The sequence below is a fragment of the Vombatus ursinus genome, unplaced genomic scaffold (assembly GCF_900497805.2).
Source record: "Vombatus ursinus unplaced genomic scaffold, bare-nosed wombat genome assembly UNPS02014772.1, whole genome shotgun sequence".
In the NCBI taxonomy this organism is placed as follows: domain Eukaryota; kingdom Metazoa; phylum Chordata; class Mammalia; order Diprotodontia; family Vombatidae; genus Vombatus; species Vombatus ursinus.
Window position 1 is genome coordinate 2021736 of NW_020954550.1, and position 19966 is coordinate 2041701.

Genomic DNA, 19966 nt, shown 5'->3' on the forward strand with positions numbered 1-19966 from the left:
TTAGGCTAGACAGAGGCCTCACCCACCATCTTGTGCAGCTTTACCATTTCACAGATGATGAAATTAAGGCCCAAGAGGTAATATGACTTGCCCATGGTCCCATAGGTCAGATTCAGACCAAGGCATCTTCAGATATTATTATTTACTCTTTCTACCCCATTGTACTTCCTCTTGTGCTTACTCAGAGTTTGCCTCTAAAGGCAGCTGGTGGCTCATTGCATAGAATGCCGGATCTGGAGTCAGGAAAACCTGAGTTTAAATCCTGCCTATCTACGGAACTAACTTCACTATGTGATCCTATATGTGATAATATCTGTAAAGTACTTTGCACATCTTAAAGCACTACATAAATGCTAGCTATTATTGTCATCATCAAGAAAAGTCATGTTCTTGGGTGTCATGCCTTAAAACTTGGGAAATTAAGAAAAGCATCGAGAATAGTCAGGCTTTTTATCTTTCCTCAAACTCTTAAGTTGTTTATAGGCAGAAAGTGTGTATCTACAGTTTCTTATTCTGAAAACCAAAGAATGTATAGCTTCTGATATACTGAAACATAAGAAATGGAAGTGTGGGGGAGGAGGAATGGAGAGTTGGTGAATATAGTTGACTTCAGGACATATTTTAAGTAACTATTAGTCAAATGTATTAATCAAATAAGAAGCTTTAAAGTTTCTAAGGCAGTGTTTTCTTATCTTGATAAGCAAAATATGCTGATCCGTGATGAAAAAAAAATATGATTATGTATCATCAATGTAATCATGAGTGAATATTTTACCTGAAGGTTTGAGCCAAATGGAAACTACCTTGTAGTTTTGTGATTTTACTAATTTTTACTAATTTGCTAATTTTTAAGTTTTCCTTTTTTTTAAAAGTTTCTTTTAAAGGTAGAGTTTTGGGGGTTGACAGGAATAACAACAGTCAAAGAAGAATTCAAGGTAGCTGCGATGTAGTTAATTGAGATTTTAATTTATCATTTTTTATTTATAGGGCATGTCAGGTCTATTGAATTGTTCCACTTTGCTAGTAGAATACTAGCTAAAAATACTTGGACATGCTTAAACTTACTGGAGAAGATGTGGATTCCTTCATGTGGCATTTGTTTTGAACTGAAATGCATGTAGCTTTTTAACAAATCTGGTTAATTTTATTTTTTCAACTATTAAGCCTTTAATTGCCACCCAACCTCCCTGTCCTCCATTTAAAAACAAAAAACAAAAAATGTTTGTAATCTAAACATAGTTAATTTTTTAAAAAGTTCCCACACTGGTCATGTCCAACAATATGTGCCTCATTTTTTCATCATGAGTGCATCACCTCCCTTTCAGGAAGTGGGTAACATGCCTCTTCTTTGCTCTAGTTAATTATTTATGCTGATAGTTGTGGCAGAAAATGAAAGTTCCAGCAGGTGGGGCTATCACAACATAAAAAAGGCCTTTTCTTCTTTAAAAGTAGTATGCAAAGAGGATAAAATCCAAACTATCCTTTAGTTAGAACAATTTTTTAAAATTTTGTTCATGTTTCCTCCTTTTCTAATTTAGGTAGCTAAAATGTTTCAAGGAACAGCATAAGATTTTTGTTTCTAAGAGTTGATTTTTTGTTTGTTTTTTTTTAATGGAAAGTATTTTCCATATGGAAAAAAGAATTGTCTGGATAAGTGTTCAGTGAGGCAGCCTGGTATTGTGGATTGAAGGAAAATTTGGATTCAAGTACTTTGTCTGATCCATAACTGGTCATGTGACCCTGGGCAATTCATATAATTTCCTAGTACTTCAGGCAAGTCTTTGTGACTATAATTTGTAGAGCAATTACTAATCTCCTTTGGAAGAGACTTTTCTCAATGAGAGTTCCCTATATTGATTAAATGAAAAGTCTATTTCTCTACCACCTTCCTCTCCCTACCCCCCCAAAAAAACAAAACAAAAAACAAAGCAAAACCCTTCAACCATATTTAATCCCTGAGAATGAGCTGTGCTGAATAGTTTTCTTCATGGCTACAGGTTCAATCCTGTAAGAATCCAAACATTACTATAAATCTATTGGTATAGACATCTTAAAAATTTATCTGTTTCTTTGCATTTTTAAACTGAGTATTGATGAATTTAATCTTTTCTTTATAACAAAGAATGCTCATTATGACTAAGAATTAGAGTGTGTTGTAGAAAGAAGACTGCATTTGGAATCGGAGGAAGCCGAATTTGAAGTCTCAGTTCTTTTACTTACTACTAATATAATAATGGGCAAGTGCTTTTGTATTTTCTGAGCCTCAGTTTCCCCACTTTACAAAAAAAATAATAGTTGTACAACCTACCTCACAGAGTTGTGGGGGAAGCATTTTACAAACGTTAAAGCACTTTTTATAAACATTAAAGCATTTTATAAACATTAAAGAGTTATAGCAATGGTGTTTGCTATACTGTGACACTCTAAAATCTAGTGAAATCTGTAAGTTTGTTTTAATATTAAATGCTCATAACTACCCCCAAATTATCTTTGAAAGGATCATGGGGTAGTGGACAGGATGCTGGAGTCACAGTAATCCTTGGTTTAATTTAGATGTCGTCTTAGACACTTATTAGCAGAGTAACCTGAGTAAGTCACTTTACTTGTCTGGGCCTCAGTTTCTTTACATGTAAAATGAGGAGGTTGGACTCAGTAGCCTCTAAGATCCCTTCTAACTCCAAGCCCACAGCCTCATGATTCTTGTGTGGATTGTCTTCTATAAACACCTCATTCTTCTGTGGTCTGAAGGGTCAGATACAGCTGAAACGACTCGACACCAGTAAATGCCTGCTGTGTGAAAGGCACAGATCAGGTAATCCTTGTGAAAGATAGAGAGTTGTACCAAGAATGGAATCTACCCTCAAAGAACTCAAAAATTAATGGCAACTGTGAGAATAGTTAAAATTATCTGGAGAAGATGTTAGTACTTCCTCCCACCATACCGGTCCACACCCATCCAGCAAGATTTAATCCATGTAACAGCTGGGTGGCACAGTGAATAAAGCTCTGGCCTTGTAGTCAGATGTGGCCTCAGACACTTGACACTTACTGTGTGACCTTGGGCAAGTCACTTAACTGCCTCACCAAAAAAAAAAGAAAAAGAAAAAAAAGATTTAATCCAACAAGATTTAAAGCAAAGTCCATATGAGGACTAGCTATAGCTTTAAATAACAGAACAAAGTGCCAAGATAGTAGTAATTTTTTAAATTGTCTCTTTGGAGGTGGTATAGTTAATACAGCAAAGAAATCATACAAAACAGAAAAGCCAACTTTACTGGAATGAAGTACCAAGTGCCCTGATGAGTTAATAAAAGAGATTATACCTAGATATTCAGTGACACAATTTTTTCAAACTGACTCACAAGTATGCATTTGTAATCTCCTAAATTTGTCATTCTGTTACCAGTTAGAAAGTTGAATTGGCTTAATTTTAGTTTGTAAACTTTCAGAAATGCAGTATTAATGAGTGAAAGATTTCAGAAGTAAAAAAAAAAAACTGTAGGCCATTGAAATGTGATCTCTTGTGGTAAACAAGTACATTTAATATTTTATTGATTCTTTTTTGTCTTTACATCACTGTCATTTCCTTTTCTCAACCCCAAATTGAGGCCTACTTTGGACAAAAATATGTAATCAAAAACAACTAATACAACAACCTTGTCTGACATTGTATACAATATTTTTCCCTAGTTGTCCTTTGACTTTCTGCCTTTTATTATCTCTTCTTTAGGACAGACCTTGATGGATTTTTCCATGATCCTGAATTCAGTTTCCTTTTAGTGATCTTTTCATTTACATTGTTGTAGTTGTGTACCTTCTGCTTGTTTTGATCTATGTGAGTTCATAGAAATCTTTTATTATTGGAAATATATTCTATTCCATTCATAGACCATAATTTTTTCAAATAATCCCTACATTATTTATGCCCCCTTTTGTTTATAGTTCTTTGCTATCATAAAAACTGCTGGTGTGAATGTTTTGTTATATGCTGGATATTTGTTTCTAGCTTTGACTTCCTTAGGGTCTAGAAAGTCCAATAATGAAATTGCTAGATCAAAGAGGATATATAATTTGGTTACTTTTTTCTTGCATAACACCAAATTGAAGTCCAGAACAGTTGTATTACTTCACCGTTCCCCACCTAGGATCAGTGTACTTAGCTTCCCACACCCCCTCCAATATTGATTTTTCCTGTCTTTTTTCATCATTGCCAACCTCAAAGTTGTTTTCATTGGTGTTGCCTTACAATGTTAACTAATTAGTACTTTCTATAACTCAGCCACAAGGTGCTAGATGCTATAATTCAAAAACTTAACAAGTATTTATTGTATCAGTAATTTATAAGGGAGCAAGGAGGGCCTCAGGGGAAGGTCTTCATGAAGAATGTGATGCCTGAGTTAAGCTCTGAAAGAAGGGGAATGACATGTGGATCAATGGGTAAGAAAGTCCTGGGTATCAATCAGTGAGCATTTATTAAGTATGTAGTATTTGTCAGACACTGCTAGGCCCTTGAGGTACGAAGATAACAATGAAATAATCCTTGCCCTCATGGTGCTTATGTCCATCAGTAAACACAAATTGCTTACTACGTGCCAGTCGTTGTACTAAGTGCTGGGGATGCAGAAAGCGCAAAAGACAATCCCTGACCTTGAGGAGCTCACAGTCTAATGGAGGAGACAGCATGTAAACAACTATGTACAAACAAGCCATATCCAGGATAGATAGGAAATAACAGAGGAAAGTCACTAGAATTAAGAGGGTTTCAGAAAGGCTTTCTGTAGAGTAGGATTTTATTTGGGACTTTAAGGAAGCCAGGAGGTGGTGATGATTAAGGAGAACATTCTGTGTATGAGAGACAACCTGTAAAAATACCTGGAGCGGAAAGATGGAGTATTTTATTGAGGAACAGCAAGGAAGCCATGTCCCTGGATCAAAGAGTATGTGGAAGGGGCAGGAGGAGAAGCATAGGAAGACTGGAAGAGCTTTGAATGCCAAACAAGGGATTTTATCTTTGATTGTGGAAATGATAAAGAGAGCCACCAGAATTTATTGAGTAGAGGTTTTGACGTGGTTGGACCTACACTTCAGTTAAATCACTTTGACAGACAAATGGAGAGTAGACTGGAGCGGGGAGAGACTTCAGGCATGAGGTGATGAGGGCCTACACCAGCGTGAAGAGTTAAGGATGACACCTTAGTTGCAAGCCTAGGGGACTGAGAGAATGGTGGTGCCCTTGACAGTAATAGAGAAGTGTGGAAGAAGGGAGACTTTGGGGAGAAAGATAAGGAATTCAGTTTTAGATATGTAAATTTTAATATGTCTATAGAACATTATGTTGGAGATAAGAGTCTAGAGGTCAGCAGAAAGGTTAGGGCTGGATAAATTGAGAATCATCTGCATGGAGATGATTATTGATTCCAAGGAGGCTGATGAGATCACCAAATGAAGTAATTTAGAAGGAGAAGAGGGCAAAAGACAGAACCCTGTGGCACACCCACTGGTTATCAGGCGTGACCTGAATGATGATTCATCAAAGAAGTGGTCAGACATGAGAAGAGCCAGGAGAGAGTAGTATCCTGAAAATGTAGAGACATGATAGTATCAGGAGAATGGGGTGATTGACAATGTCAAAAGCTGTAGAGAGTTCAAGATTCATGAATAAAAAATCTTTGGATTTGGCAGTTAAAAGGATATTGGTAACTTTGGAGAGAGCAGTTTCTGTTGAATGATGAGGTCAGAAGCCAGACTGTAGAGAGTTGAGAAGACAGTCAGAGGAGAGGGAATTGGAAACTGTGAGTGTAGACAACTATTTCTATGAGTTTGAGAAAGGAAAAAGAGAGAGCTTGAGGGGGGATGGTAAGGTCTGGTGAATTTTTTTATGAGTTGGGGCTACTTGGGCTTTCTTTTAGGTAGCAGAGAAGAAACTAGCAGATAGGGAGACATGAGCATTAGAGAGAGTGGAAACAATTATGGGGGCAGTCTGCTAGAAGAGACAGGAGGGGATGGGATCAAGTGTACATATAGTGTGTTATCCTTGGCAAAGAGAAGGGTGACCTCTTCATCAGAGACTAGAGTGAAGCAGGAGATAATCATGGCTGGTGTCAAGGAGTTTTGAAAAGGAGAGCTCATGGTGAATGTTTCTGTTTTCTCAGGAAGGTCTGAAGTTGTGACCTTAACTGAGAAGGTTGGGAAGGGAGGAGGCATGGGGCGCATCATGAGGATAGAGTCGAAACATGTATGAAGTGTCTAGAAAAGAGGGCTTTGAGGAGTATATTCTTTCTTTGGTAAGCAATAGGGAGCCACTGGATCTTTTTTAATACTGATGTGATAGGGCAGTATGTTAATAAATATTTATTGGGAAGCAGTGTGAAGGATCTATTTAAGAGAGGCCCATTCAAAGGCTAATAGTCAAAAAAAGAAAGGGATGAACATATGAGGGTATTTGTAGTTGTATTAGAAAGGAAGGGACAGAGTAGGAAATACTGTGGTGGTGGTGGTGGTGGTGGGACAGACAGGACTTGACAGCTGATTGGATTTGGAGGACCAGGTTGAAGAAAGAGTCAAAGCTGAGTTAGATTATAAGCCTGAGCAAGTGGGAGGACAGCAGTGTCATTCATAAAAATAAAGAAGTTTGGGTGAGGGACAAATTTTTGGGAGACTTTGTAGTACGTTCAGTTTGGAACTTGTTCAGTTTGACATTCTAGTGGGGAGATAGAGATCTAACAACATGATACGGTGGAAGGAGCACTGGATTTCAAGTTAAAAGAACTGGTTTTGTATCCTGGCTTTGCCAATTTGTTACCATGGATAAATCCCCAGCTCTCTGGACATCACTTTCCTCCTATTGTAAAAATGAAGAGGTTGGATTCAATCTCTACAAAATGAGACTGTTGCTGTAGGGAGGTGTTAGGGTTATTTGCACAGAGGTGAAAATTGAAGTCACAGGAATGAATAAGATCTCTTCTCTCTCTGTGCTCTTTCCTTTAGTGAAGAGGGCCAAGGACATAACATTGGGGGACACCTAAGTTTAAGGAATAGGAAGAGGAAGAAAAGAAAACAAAGGACACAGAAGGAGTGGAGGTAGGAGAATTAAGATTACAGTGTTTTGGGATATGAGGAAGTCAGCAGGGTCCAGTGCTGCTGAAAAGTTAAGAAAAACTAATACAGAAAAAAGGTCATTAGATTGGATAATGAGGAGGCTACTCTGATGACCTTGTAGAGAGCAGTTTAAGGTGAGTTGGAGGAGGAAAGGCTTATTAGTGGAATTGATTACTGCATGGTTAATGAGTAAGTAGAGGCAGCAAGTGAAAACCACAAATGTATTTAAAACACCTTATACATCCAAATGTTTAGAAAATTTTCTCTCACGTAGGAGATTAATGCATGTGTCAGAAGGCAAGGAGCAATTGTGTGTGATTTTTAAAGAATCTTAATTTAAAATAATATACTTTTCTTATTTTAATTAAAATTAGTTTGTAGTTTTCAGCAGCAAAATGTGGATTAATATGAAGGGAAAACATTAAAGTAAATTGTTTAGTACCTTAAAAGGTAGGGTTTTGGTTGTAAATAAATATGCGAATCTGAGGATTGTTCACTAAGTAAGTTTGTAACTTTGATTACTGAATAATAATATCATTAGGCATATATGGGAATGCTATAAAGTGAATCAGCTCCACTTGTGCCTAGGGTTGACAGAATAGTTCAGTGGAAAGAGCAGTGGCCCAGAAATTAAGAGATCTGGGTCCCAGTTCTTACCTCTGATCTTCTTTTACGTATATGTTAGGACATAGGGTATATTCAGGGAAGACCAGTACTCTGGTGTGAGGGCTGCTGAGGCCTTTTCAGGGTTGCTTTCCACCTTTGATGTCTACCTGAGTCACAGAACTCTCATCTGTAGCATCTGCAGCAGCCACACCCTAGTAAATCATTCCAGCAGACAGGTAATTGAGGGATCTCAAAACCTTTGGTGAGTTGGTGAGTTCACGTGCTACTCCAAGCAAGTGAAGACTTCCCCGGGTGGAATGGAAAGATGAAAGCAATTTGTTCCAACAGCCGTGAAGGACGACAACTATCCAATTTTGGTGTTACTTTGGACAAGTCATTTCACCACTTTAGGCCTCAGTTACTAGGAAACATAGTTTAATAAAATGTTTTGACTGTTAGCTTCACTATACACACTATATACTGTTTATCAATTTTTCAGAGTATTAAAACTCAATGAAAAATACCACTATACCTGTACTGAATATATTTATTTTGGGCATTTCTGAAGGTGCATCAGGGTCTTACAGGGCTTTAAGGTCATCATCATTGTAGATAGCAGTTTTCATTGAACTGTAGCTGTGCTGAATTGCTAATTAATAGAAAGAAGTCTTTTATTAATAGAAAGCTACATAGACCAGCTTTTATTATATCAGTGAGAACTTTGATAGATCTGTGATTTCACCAATGGATTCTCCTTACACCATTGTATTGCAGCCTCCTGTGACATCTCACATGAGTCATGCTCACGTTTTTCCATATGTCTTTCATGGAGGATATACTCCTTCACTAATGGCCTCCCTTTTGTTGTTTGAGTATCTCATGGATGCCATTGTACCACTTGTGTTGTCTCATTCTCACCATATGACTAGTTTACCTTCCTTTCTCGTCATCTCCTTGATAATGCAGTTTTTAAAGTTTACTATTGCCATTTGATTTTCATCAGTCATTTATGGAGATCCTCTCCCTTCCCAACTCTCAGAGTGCCTTCCCTTTTAACAAAGGAAAACATAAAAGCAAACCCATCTGATGCAGGGGCCATATCTGAGAGCATATGCAACATTCCACATTCATAGTACCCCCATCTTTTCAGTGAAAAACAGAAGACTTCTTTCCTTATTTCTCAAGAGCCAAAATTATCAGAGGTATATAGCAAGCAGCTTTGTAATGTTTATTTTTTCTCTCCATTACATTGTTGGAGTTGGGTATATCGTTTTCCTGGTTCTGCTTACTACATTCTATTTCAGTTCACGTGAGTCTTCATATCCTTTTTCCTGAATTCATTTAAGCTATAATAAATATTCCATTCCATTCATATAGCACGATTTGCTTAGCCATCCTAATATATGGGCACCTAACTTTGTTTCTACCTATTTGGTAACCAAAAAATGTGCTATGAATATTTTGGTATGTATGAAACATTTCTTTCTGTCTTTGACCTCTGTTGGGTAAATGTCCAACAGTGGGATGACCAGGTAAAAGGATGTGAACAAGTGGTAATGTTTTTTGACTTCTTCATGTCAGTTGCCTTACGTACTTCTTCCTGCTGTTTTTATACCTGCCATGCATGCATCTTTCCATTGTCATTTTGGTTGTTTCTCATTTTAATTTTTATAGTATTTTTATTATTTATAGCCATGTGATAACTCTAGGAGGCTATTTGTTGTAAACAGATAACCGTTTTGCAGAGATGAGGGGTTTGGGATCACTGAGAGCACTGATCCTTTCTCAAATATAATCCACCCTGATTTCTTCCTTCTATTCAATACCTCTTCACACAAGTCCTCAGATGGCTTATGGTTGTGTTGAAGTGAAAACTGGCAGTTTCTATCATCCAGGAAAGGCTTTAAGTACAGTCCCAACAACAGACAGCATTCTGAGGAACAGCCTAGTTCTGTGCAGAGATAATCACTCATCATAAATAGACTGATCACTAGGTGAACAATTTTTTTCAATCATAGCAACACATAAAACAAAGAAAAATAGTCCTGTGCAGTACCTTTTTATGGGGAAGGTGACAAAACAGAGTAAAAAGGGTACTAAGAATCACACAATTTCTACATCATTCATATAAAGGTTACCTAACTCTTGTTACTCTAAATGTTAGATCCTTGTCCAGTTAACACTGAGTGAAGATGATACTTGGAGAAAATAAATCATTTCATTATTGACATTTTTCTGTAAATGAAACTAGACAACAGAAGGAAGTTAGAACTATAATGATTCATAGGTTCTCTTTGGAGAGGGAAATAAAGGATTTGGCAGGGTTGGATTAATTGTTTATCCCAAGGCAACAAGAAACATCATTTCTTGGGATGCTTGGTTTTCTCACATAACAGTGCTCATGATAAGCATTTGCAAAACAAAAAAAAAACAAAACTCTAAATTATTTAAAGCTTATGTGCCAGTATCTGTTGGAAAGGATAGGGAAGTAGAAAAATTCTACAAAGAATTCAATATGATCCTGAAATTTAAGTCAGGGGATCGAAGGACTACCATGCTGCCTAAGCAGGAAACAAACTGGTTTGGGTCAGAAATGCAACAATTCAAAACTTTAATTTGTGCTGATCAGCCATGGGGTCAACTCATGAATAGCCACTATACCTTCAGGCTGGACAAGATAGGGAGACGCTGTCAATAATAATAGTCAGTAGTTGATAAACATTAAGTGTCTGCTATGTGCCAGGCACTGTGCTAAGCCCTAGAGATACAAAGAAAGGCATAAGTCAGTCCCTGCCCACAAGAAGCTCACAGTCCAAGGGGGGGGACAACACATAAAAATAAGCTGAAAGGCAGGGGGCAGGGTGGTAGCTGGCACTAAGGCACAATGACAGTTTTGTAGTTAATTCCATTTTGCAGAATGATTAGTATCTGGAGATGAAGTCCAGGAAAGCCACCAGGTGGGAAATGATACGAATTTCTCAGCTGCCAGATGTTTACTCCTCCCTCTAAAACCAGAGGAAGAAAAAGACCTCACAGGCAGGTGTGGTGCTGAGGAGGAGTGAGTTTGAGAGTTGATTTCTTGTAGAATGATGGGTTTCTGGAGATGATGTATTCTAAGTAGCCAGGTGGGAAATTAATAATAAGCAAAACAGTAAGAACATCAGCAAAGTTGAAGGTACAGAATAAATGCACAGAAATCATCAACATTTCTTTATTTTATCATCAACAAAACAAAACAGGAAGAGGTTTTTTTTTTAAGTTCCATGTAAAATAACTACAGGATGTATAAACTACCTGGGAGTCTAGCTACCAAGACACACACAGGAACTGTATGAATACAACTTACTATTTGACAAAAATGGCTGGGAAAACTGGACTGTAGTTTGACAGAAATTTGGTTTAGACCAGCATTTCACATTGCATACCAAGATAAACGCCCAATGGGTAAGTGATTAAAATATAGAATATCACATCATAAATAGAGAATAGACAATTTTTGACAAAATGGATAAATTTGATTACATAAAATGAAAAAGTTTTTGTACAAACAAAACCATTGTAACTAAAATTAGAAAGAAAATAACTGGAGAAAAAAATTTTTGCAACAGGTTACTCAGATAAAGGTCTCATTTCCAAGAGAGATAAGGAACTCATTCAAATTCATAAGAACACAAGGCATTCCATAATTGATAATTTTGGTCAAAGGATATGAAGTTAGTTTTCAAAGAAAAAAACCATGTTACCAATAACCATAGGAAATAATGCTCCACATCACTAATAATTAAAGAAATGCAAATTAAAGCAACTCTGAGATTGTACCTCAAACCAATCAGATTGGAAAAAGTAAAAAGGAAAAGACAAATATTGATGGGGCTATGGAAAATAAGCATATTAATGAATTATTGGTAGAGCTGTAACTAGGTCTAACCATTCTGGAAGCAGTTTGAAAGCATTGGCCAAAAGTCACTAAACTGTACATATCTTTTACGCAGGAATACCACTACTAGGCTTATATTGTAGAGAACAAAAAGAGTAAGGATCCATATATACTAAAGTTTTTATAGCAGCTCTTTTCATAGTGGCAAAGATCTGGAAATGAGGTGCCCATCAATTGAGGAATGACTGGACAAATTCTGGTATTCATTTCCCACCAGCTGCACTAATGTTTTTCTACTTCACCATCATTATGGCCACCACCCCCTTCTTCCCTAGAAAAGCTCATCAGTAGGAATCTCACTGTCATGGAGGTTTCATTAGCTTTGATACTCATACCTCATCAGGACCCTCAGTTGTGTCTGACTGGAGGGCTGGAGAGAGAAGCAAAAAGAGTCCTTCCAAAGCTCCCTTTAAAGAGGGCTCAGAAGCCCTGGCAACATTTCCCACCAACTGCAATGCTTGTTTTTGCCTGCCATAATTATGCCTGTGCTGGATGTCATCTCTCACCCCTCCCTTTTCAGCTTCCTTTTGTGAGTTACCTTCCCCTATTTGATTTTAAACTCCTTAAGGGCAGGAACTGTCTTTTTCTTATTTGTGTTCCCAGCACTTGGCACAGTGCCTACCACATAGTAAGTTTATTCAGTTGGAGAGACAAGGTCAGACCTATACAGTCACTTTAGCAGTTGTATGGAGCACAGTTTAGAGAAGGGAGAGTCCTAGAGGCACAAAGACCAGTTAGAAGCCTATTGTCGGTAGTCCAGAGAAGGGCCTGAACTTGAGTGTTGGCTGTGAAAATAGAGCAAAGAAATGTGTGAGATGCAGAGATGACGAGTTTTGGCAAATGACTGGATAAATGGTGTGAGGAAAAATGAAGAATCAAAGATGGCATGTAGTGAGAACCTACATGACCAGAAAAATGGTGGTGCCGTTGGCAATAATCAGGAAATTTAGAAGAGAGAAGGGCTTTTGATGAAAATAATGTACATTGGCACCTTGATACAGTTCACCCATGCCTACTCATCCTATGTAATTCATTGTGTTCCAGCACAAGGAAAGGGGAGAGAGGCAGGACTCCTTCTCATTCTTCACTATCCCCAAGCACAAAGTCTACCCTCTGGGTATAGTGGGATGGGAGTATAGAGCTGCTTCTGGGAGTACCTGGGAGCCCTGCAGGTTAGACTCCTTACTCAGAATAGGGAATGCCGGAAACTTGCAGAGCAGGAGGTGTGGTTGTGTTGGAGACAAGCCCCATCACTGGGTAGGTCTCCAGGGCAGGATGTAACCCCTTCTTCCCACTCAACAATTGTTTGATCACATACCCTTCTAGAGTCAGCCCATCTTCCCCCCACCCCAGGATAAGGCCATAGGCTCCACTTTGGAGATTGCTGCTTTAGACATTCCAAACTCAGCATGCCCAGAAGGGAACTCATCTTCTTCCAAACTCACCCCTCCTGATAGGGATGAGTAGTGGAAGAAGACAAAGCTAGGAAAATGCTGTTGGTGCCCCCTAAATATTCTGCCCTGCTGATACCTCAGAGAGATCAAAGAAATAAAAAAGACCCATATGTACAAAAATGTATTTTACAGTGACTCTTTTTTGTGGTGTCAAAGAAGTGGGAACCAAATAGATTGTGATATGTGAATATAATGAACTGTTCTTGTACAGTAACAAATGATAAAGAGGATGGTTTCAATAAAATCTGGAAAAACTCATATGAACTAATGCAGAGTGAGCAAAATAAGAACTATTTTCCAAACTAAATACAAATGAATCTATTACTTCTTTTGTATTGTTGCCTCTTAATATTAAACATAAATCAAAATTGGCTATATTTGAGATAAATCCAAAATGAAAATACCAAAATGGGGCGGGGGATTAGTTTAAGTTGAAAAGTTCATTCCCTGATAAATGTGTAACTACCATTAAACTTTTTGTTCCATTTTAAAGAGTTTGGGTTATAAGAGTGTATGTTGCTGTTATATTGAATCTATGATGTATTTTTTAAAAAAGTAGATCTTCTAAAAATTATTATTTCAAAATAAAATATCCTACTTCCAAAATAAAATGACCTACTTCCAGTCAAAAGCATTCCTGTTGACTTAGCATTCCATTTAAACTTTGCAACATTATAATTTGCATGGTAGCTGGTAAAGAAGCAGGCAAAGTGGGAACAATATTATGGTGTATTTGGTTGAAACATCTAAGGCAATAGTTTATTCACTTCATGAAAGTTAATTTAACTGAAGTTTGTGCTTAATCTTTTCTTATAAAAATTTTACCATTTTATTTCCAGGAAAATTTAAGTTTCTTTTAGTAAGCAAGGTTAAAATTATTCATATCACAATTCTCATAGGTTTTCTAACTCCAGCAGTTTAATCATAGACTTAAGTTTTTCAAAGTCCTAGTATTTGTCACAAGCTTGGTTACATTTTTTTTTTCCATATCTATAGTATGAGGGTAATAAGTTTTTCTTTGCAGGGCTTTTGTGAGGATTGGGGACATAAAAATCCCTTGGACTTTGTGAAACTGATTAAGTGTACTGAATTTACCCCCAAAAAATTATTCATCATGGATTTTCAAAAAAGATAAAATAGCAAAAATTTCCTTGTCGTTGTATGGCATTGTAACTGTGTACATTTAAATGAAAATAAGGTTTTGTATCATTTTCTTATTTTCATGCTTCTGCATGAAAACATTTGCTTTGAGTTTTGTGTATGTTTTTAAAATGAGGTAGTTAAAGGCAAAAGTATGTGAATTCTATGGCAACATTACAAGTATAAATCACAAACTGTAAGAGTGGAAGCTGACCTATAGGAGTTAAACTAATCTCATTGATCATATAGAATATTTATCTTGTCAGGCAAATATTTTATCTAGGCAGTTCACCTTTGATATGTTTTATAGATTTAATCTGGTGAATAGAGAGGTTAATTCATCTTTTGAGGGATCCTTTAACTCTCTACTACCTAACATACGAAAAGGGAAAAGAGCTAGACCTGTTTTCAATAGTTTAGGTTCAAGGTAAGTTGTCTACTGATGCAGGTTGGCACTTTTCTCAGCAACTTAGTAGTTTTAAAGCAGGGGTCTGAATCGTAGAGCAGGGGTTCTTAACCTTTTTTTTTTTCATCATAGACCCCATTGTCAATCTGGTGACTCTTGTGGGCCCCTTCTCAAAATATTATTTTTAAATACATAAAATATATAAGATTACAAAGGAAATCAGTTATATCAAATTATTTTTCTTAAATATGTTTACAGACCCCAGGTTAAGAACCCCTACACTTAAGTACCTTGCCTATAGCCAGTATTTAGGACTTGAATCCAAGTCTTCCTGGCTTCAAGGCCATCTCTCTACCCAGTATGTTGTGCTACATCTCTGGTTAATAACTATTATTACATTAAAGTTAGTAACTTTCTATTACTATAGAAAGCCAAAACCAAACTTTACTAAGTAGTCTTCTAGTGTTATGAAAATTAACACACCTTCAGAGCAAATGTGTCAGTAACTTAGCAAAACCCAGAAATATCAATACTACCCAGCTAACTCAGGGAGTGTATTTGATCCATATACAGAAAGAGCAGAAGATTCATTATCCTTCAAATTCAGTTTACTAGTGAACATTGTAGCCTTTATGCTCTATTGCATTTTGACATTAATGTTATAGAGATAGGATAAGTACTAGGAGGTTCTTTGTTGAAAAGTGAGCTACTATTACTAAAATGCTAGAAATATAAATTAGTTATTACTAGTTATATGAGTTCACAGTGTTTTCCCAGGACAGTTGCATTTTCTCTATCATAATTTCAGCTCTTTACTTGTTAATAAAGTATTCTTTTTTTTAACCACAGGATTTGGATATTGAAGAACATAAAGCATCAAATAGTTTGAATTGTCTTACCACCAATGTCGAACATATAAGCTGTGTTGAAAGAGAAGAATCCACAAATGTGAAAAAGAAAGTCAAAATAGATAATCATAATAAAAATAGTCCATTGAAGTTTGCTGATACAGATAGCAAAGAAAATGTAGACTCACATCTTAATGTGAATGTCTATGATTTGGCTTTATTTAAAGAAGACAAAATAGTAGAGACTGACAGTGAGCCAGAAGAAGGTGAAATTACAGACTCTCAGACTGAGTACAGCAGTGATGTAACTAGTGAAGACAATCTTACTTCAGCAGACACTGAAGACGAAGGTGAGTTAATGGCCTTTTCATGTAACTAATTTAAACAATTTTCTAAAAAACTAATAATTGTAAAGGAACAAACTGGAAAAAGAACTTATAACTCAAATGGCATACCTGCAGAAAAATGGTTTTAAAATATCAGCATAGTTTTTTAATGTCTATTCTAATCTAAACATAGTTAATGATGTATGTTTTTTCATTCATTTATTTTTTAAGGGGTGGTTAGGAATAACTTAAATACTTCTAAAAATATGTGATTTGCTCATTGTGGAGACTGATGCAGATTATAGTACCTACAGACCTTAATGTTAAGTTGGTAACTATATCTTTAGTTATTAAGTAAGCATTTAATAAGCACCTACTATGTGCCAAGCTCTCTGGTAGCACTGAGAATATGAAATAAGACAGTCCCTGCCCTCAAGAAGCTCACAAACTAATAGAAGAGACAACATGCAAACAAGAACGATATGTACAAGATAAATAGGAAATGATCAACAGAAGGAAGGCACTTGAATTAACAGAGGTTGGGACAGATTTCCTGTTGAAGGGGAGGAGATTGTGACTTCAAGGAAGCCAGGAGGCAGCAGTGAATTGCTATGGCTAAACCAGGTGATCACCTGGTGGGAAATCCTCTGGTAGCAAAGAAGGAAGGAAACAAGCATTTATTAAGCACCTTCTTTGTGCCAGGCACTGTGCTAAGGGATTTACAAATATTATCTCATTTGATCCTCACAACCCTGTTGAGATGGGTGCTATTATTGTCCCCTTTTTACAGTTGAGGAGAAAGACAAACAGAGGTTAAGTGACTTGCCCAGGGTCACACAGCTATTAAATTGTCGTCAGCCAGATTCAAGGTTTTCTTGAGTGCTATGTCCACTGTGCCACCTACTTTCCTCATAACAACCTTACGAATATCATTCTCCCTGTTTTACAGATAGGAAACTAAGGCTCTTAGAAACTGAGTTATTTGCTGAAGGTCACACTGACATAGTCAGTGCCCAGCCTCTCTCTGAAGCAAAAACTCTCTCATCTAGTCTTAGAGTCATCTGTAACCTTGAATATGCTCACTTCACTTGCTCACATTGTAAAATAAATTGGTTTTGAAAATACAGTACCAAAAATTATATGCTAAAAATCCTTTGTTATTTTCTTTTGTTTTTACAACAGATGTCAAGGCACTGAAAGTATGAAAAATGATTTAAGTGTTTTCTGTTTTCTTTTATAAAGGATGAATTATTTTATAAGCTTAAATATTTAAAATAATATGATAAAATGTATGCTTGGAATTTTTTCAAGCCTCAAGTCTAAAAAGAAATAATTTCATGCTATTGAAAAATTTATTAATTAATCTCATTCCCTTTAAACTAATAATTACCCTCTATTTTTTCTTTCTTTTTGTTCTGGGTTACAGAGGAAGAAAAAATTTGGCCTCCATGTATTAGAGTCATTGTTATTAGATCACCAGTACTGCAGACAGGTTCACTTTTTATTATCACAGCTGTAAATCCAGCTACGATTGGAAGGTAAAATATCTTAATATCTCTCATCATATTATATTAGAGAATATTAAAATTATGTTCATATGTTCATGCTTAATTGTCTGTATATGGGTTATCCAAGATAAACTTATTATCAAGGCTGTTTGATCTTAGCATTTTCATGAACTGCTTAATGCTTTTCCAGTTTATGCTGATATATGTACACAAATTCTAACTGAATTTAAATATTGTTCTAAGTAAAACATAGGTGGGTCAATCAGCAGTGTGTGTGCATATACATATATACACACACACACATATATTACACATAAACACACTAAGCATTCTATATAAATTTCTTTTGGAAACTTGTTTTTAATTTAGTTATAGAGCTTTACTAATGTGGATAGTCTGGAAATTACTATGTGACTGAATGAAAGAAATGAAATTTGGTACCGTAGGATTGTCATTATACAACATTGTAGGTTGCCAAATATATAAAAGTAATTACAGTTCACTTATTGAACTCTGAAAGTGCCTCAGGCAACTGTTTTGACACATCTTAAATTTCAAGTGCTTAGGGTGGAGGGATAGGAATAGGTCAGAACGCAGTGGACTTGGTCCTGTATCAGATGAAAAATTTACTTAATTGCTTGAGGCTTCATTAAGGACTAGTTTTTGCCTCTATGATAAAATGCCCCTTTGTTTGGTTTTTTAAAGCTCTTCACAATCCAGCTGTAGACTGCCTGGTCAAGTTCATTGTACATCACTCTTTTTACACGTGCTGTGTTCCAGCCAAACTTCACCACTTCTTGTCTGGCATTCATAAAATCATTTCCTGTCTCTGTGGCTTTTCACGGGCTGTCTTCTGTGCTGGAATGTGTTCCTCCTCCCTTTCGCTTTTTAGAATCCATGTTGCCACCTTCTACAGCAAGCCTGTCCTCAATTCTCCCAGTTGCAAGTGCCATTCCTCCTTCCCCCATTCCTTCTTGAGGACAGGGAGTGTTTTGTTTTTGTCTTTGAAGCACAGGACCTAGTAAGATGCCTGAGCCATAGTAGGCAACTAATAAATGCTTATTGTTTGGCTGAGTAAATTAGAAGAGGTAATGTGCTACTATAAAAAGTATTCTAGTAGGCTGAAAAATTCAAGCATTTTCAGAAAGGCACTAGTCACTTCTTAGTAGTAAAATCAGACTTAGTCTTTTCTCAAAGTATATTATTTATGTAGTTTTTAGGTTTAGAAAATGACAGCATAAATGGTTCCCTCTTTTTCATTATATTTAATTTATATGCAAATTGCTTTCATAAATTTGTACAAAACCACAAGACCTATAGCGATAAGTAAGCACTCAGGCCTTTTGATACAGACCTTATCCAAGTGGCTATGTAACTGGAGGGGATTTCCTAGTTAATCAAGTAGACTCACCCTTTACAGGTGTTTGACCTGCCATGGGTTAGCCCGGTTTTGGTTCTTATATAGTGGAGACCTGAGAAGTCTTAAAGCCAGTGCCCAAGGGAATATACAAATCTGTACTTAAAAGTTATTCAGAAAGCAATTTAAGGAAAAAATTAGTATTTGGTAAACTCTTGTTTGCATGATTGCTTCTGTAGTTATAGTATTTACTTGAAAAAAAAGGCACTAAATTTAAAATAAATGCCCTCTTTCATTTTTCATAGCATAGGAAAAAAATGTACACTATGTATATGATCTAGGTAAAAGACAGACTTTGAAAAGTTTTTATAATTGGGAAAATGAACTTAACATTCACAGCTCTTTCATTCCTTAGACTCTGGGCCCAATAAGAGGACCAAAGAAATGAAGTTGCCAGGTCATAGCTATTGAATAATAACCTTTTCTTGATGTAAACTGTAAAGAACAGGAGAGAGAGCATGCAGAACCAAAGATTAACACTTTATTTTTTAGTTTTCATGATGATATACCCCAAGGGTCACAGTCTTAGGAGAGAAGCAAAGAGTTTACTGTCAGAGAATTCTCTCAACCTCTTTGAAAAGGCGCATATGGCGTGCTAATTGACTAGGTACTCTAAGCAGACTTGAAAGATTATAAAAAACAAATCTGTACCACAGAAATCTGAATTTGCTAACCAATGAGAGCAAATTCCTTAGCATGCTAATAAATCTCTCTACTTTGTATTTGGCCTCCTATCTTTGATTCAGTCATTGGATACCTTCTAATGATATGTCTTCCTTTAGGGATTGAGAGAATTCTCCAACAATTCATACTGTAGGAATGCATTACAACAAAAATGAAGTATGACAATACCTTTTATTGTTTACATGCACTTTTAATATCCTAAACTAGACAAACCCTTCCCAGCCATTCTCCTAATCTATCTTGACTTCACATTTTTTGTATCTATAGTTTGTACTCTCAGTCTCAAAATGGACACATGTAGAGAGAACACTAGAGTTTTCTTCTAACAGTTTCCAGAGGCTTGGGGACTTTATTCCTTTAATTTCTTTACTTTTTAAGAACTAATTTCTGGCATCAGTGCAGTCTCCTTTTCCTTCCAGCTGCAGCTCATAGCTAACTGGATCCACTGTGCTCAGCAGGAAGAATGAGCTTTGATCACATATAGGATAGTTTCATATTTTCATTGGGAAGGATAATCTAGCTTATTCTTATTTCAGATTTTA

At 36.4% G+C, this 19966-nt stretch overlaps 2 protein-coding genes across 2 annotated transcripts in view; one reads left to right on the forward strand and one right to left on the reverse strand.

Annotated features, from left to right (window-relative positions):
* ZBED3 (zinc finger BED-type containing 3) overlaps positions 1 to 19966 on the reverse strand; it is a 118585-nt gene that overhangs the window by 35441 nt on the left and 63178 nt on the right. The window lies entirely within an intron of this gene.
* The window catches only part of AGGF1 (angiogenic factor with G-patch and FHA domains 1), a 53438-nt gene that overhangs the window by 15456 nt on the left and 18016 nt on the right, over positions 1 to 19966 (forward strand). The window contains exons 6-7 of the mRNA XM_027863586.1: positions 15491 to 15839; positions 17242 to 17353. Coding sequence (XP_027719387.1) covers positions 15491 to 15839; positions 17242 to 17353 — 461 coding nt within the window. The remainder of the gene's footprint in view (positions 1 to 15490; positions 15840 to 17241; positions 17354 to 19966) is intronic.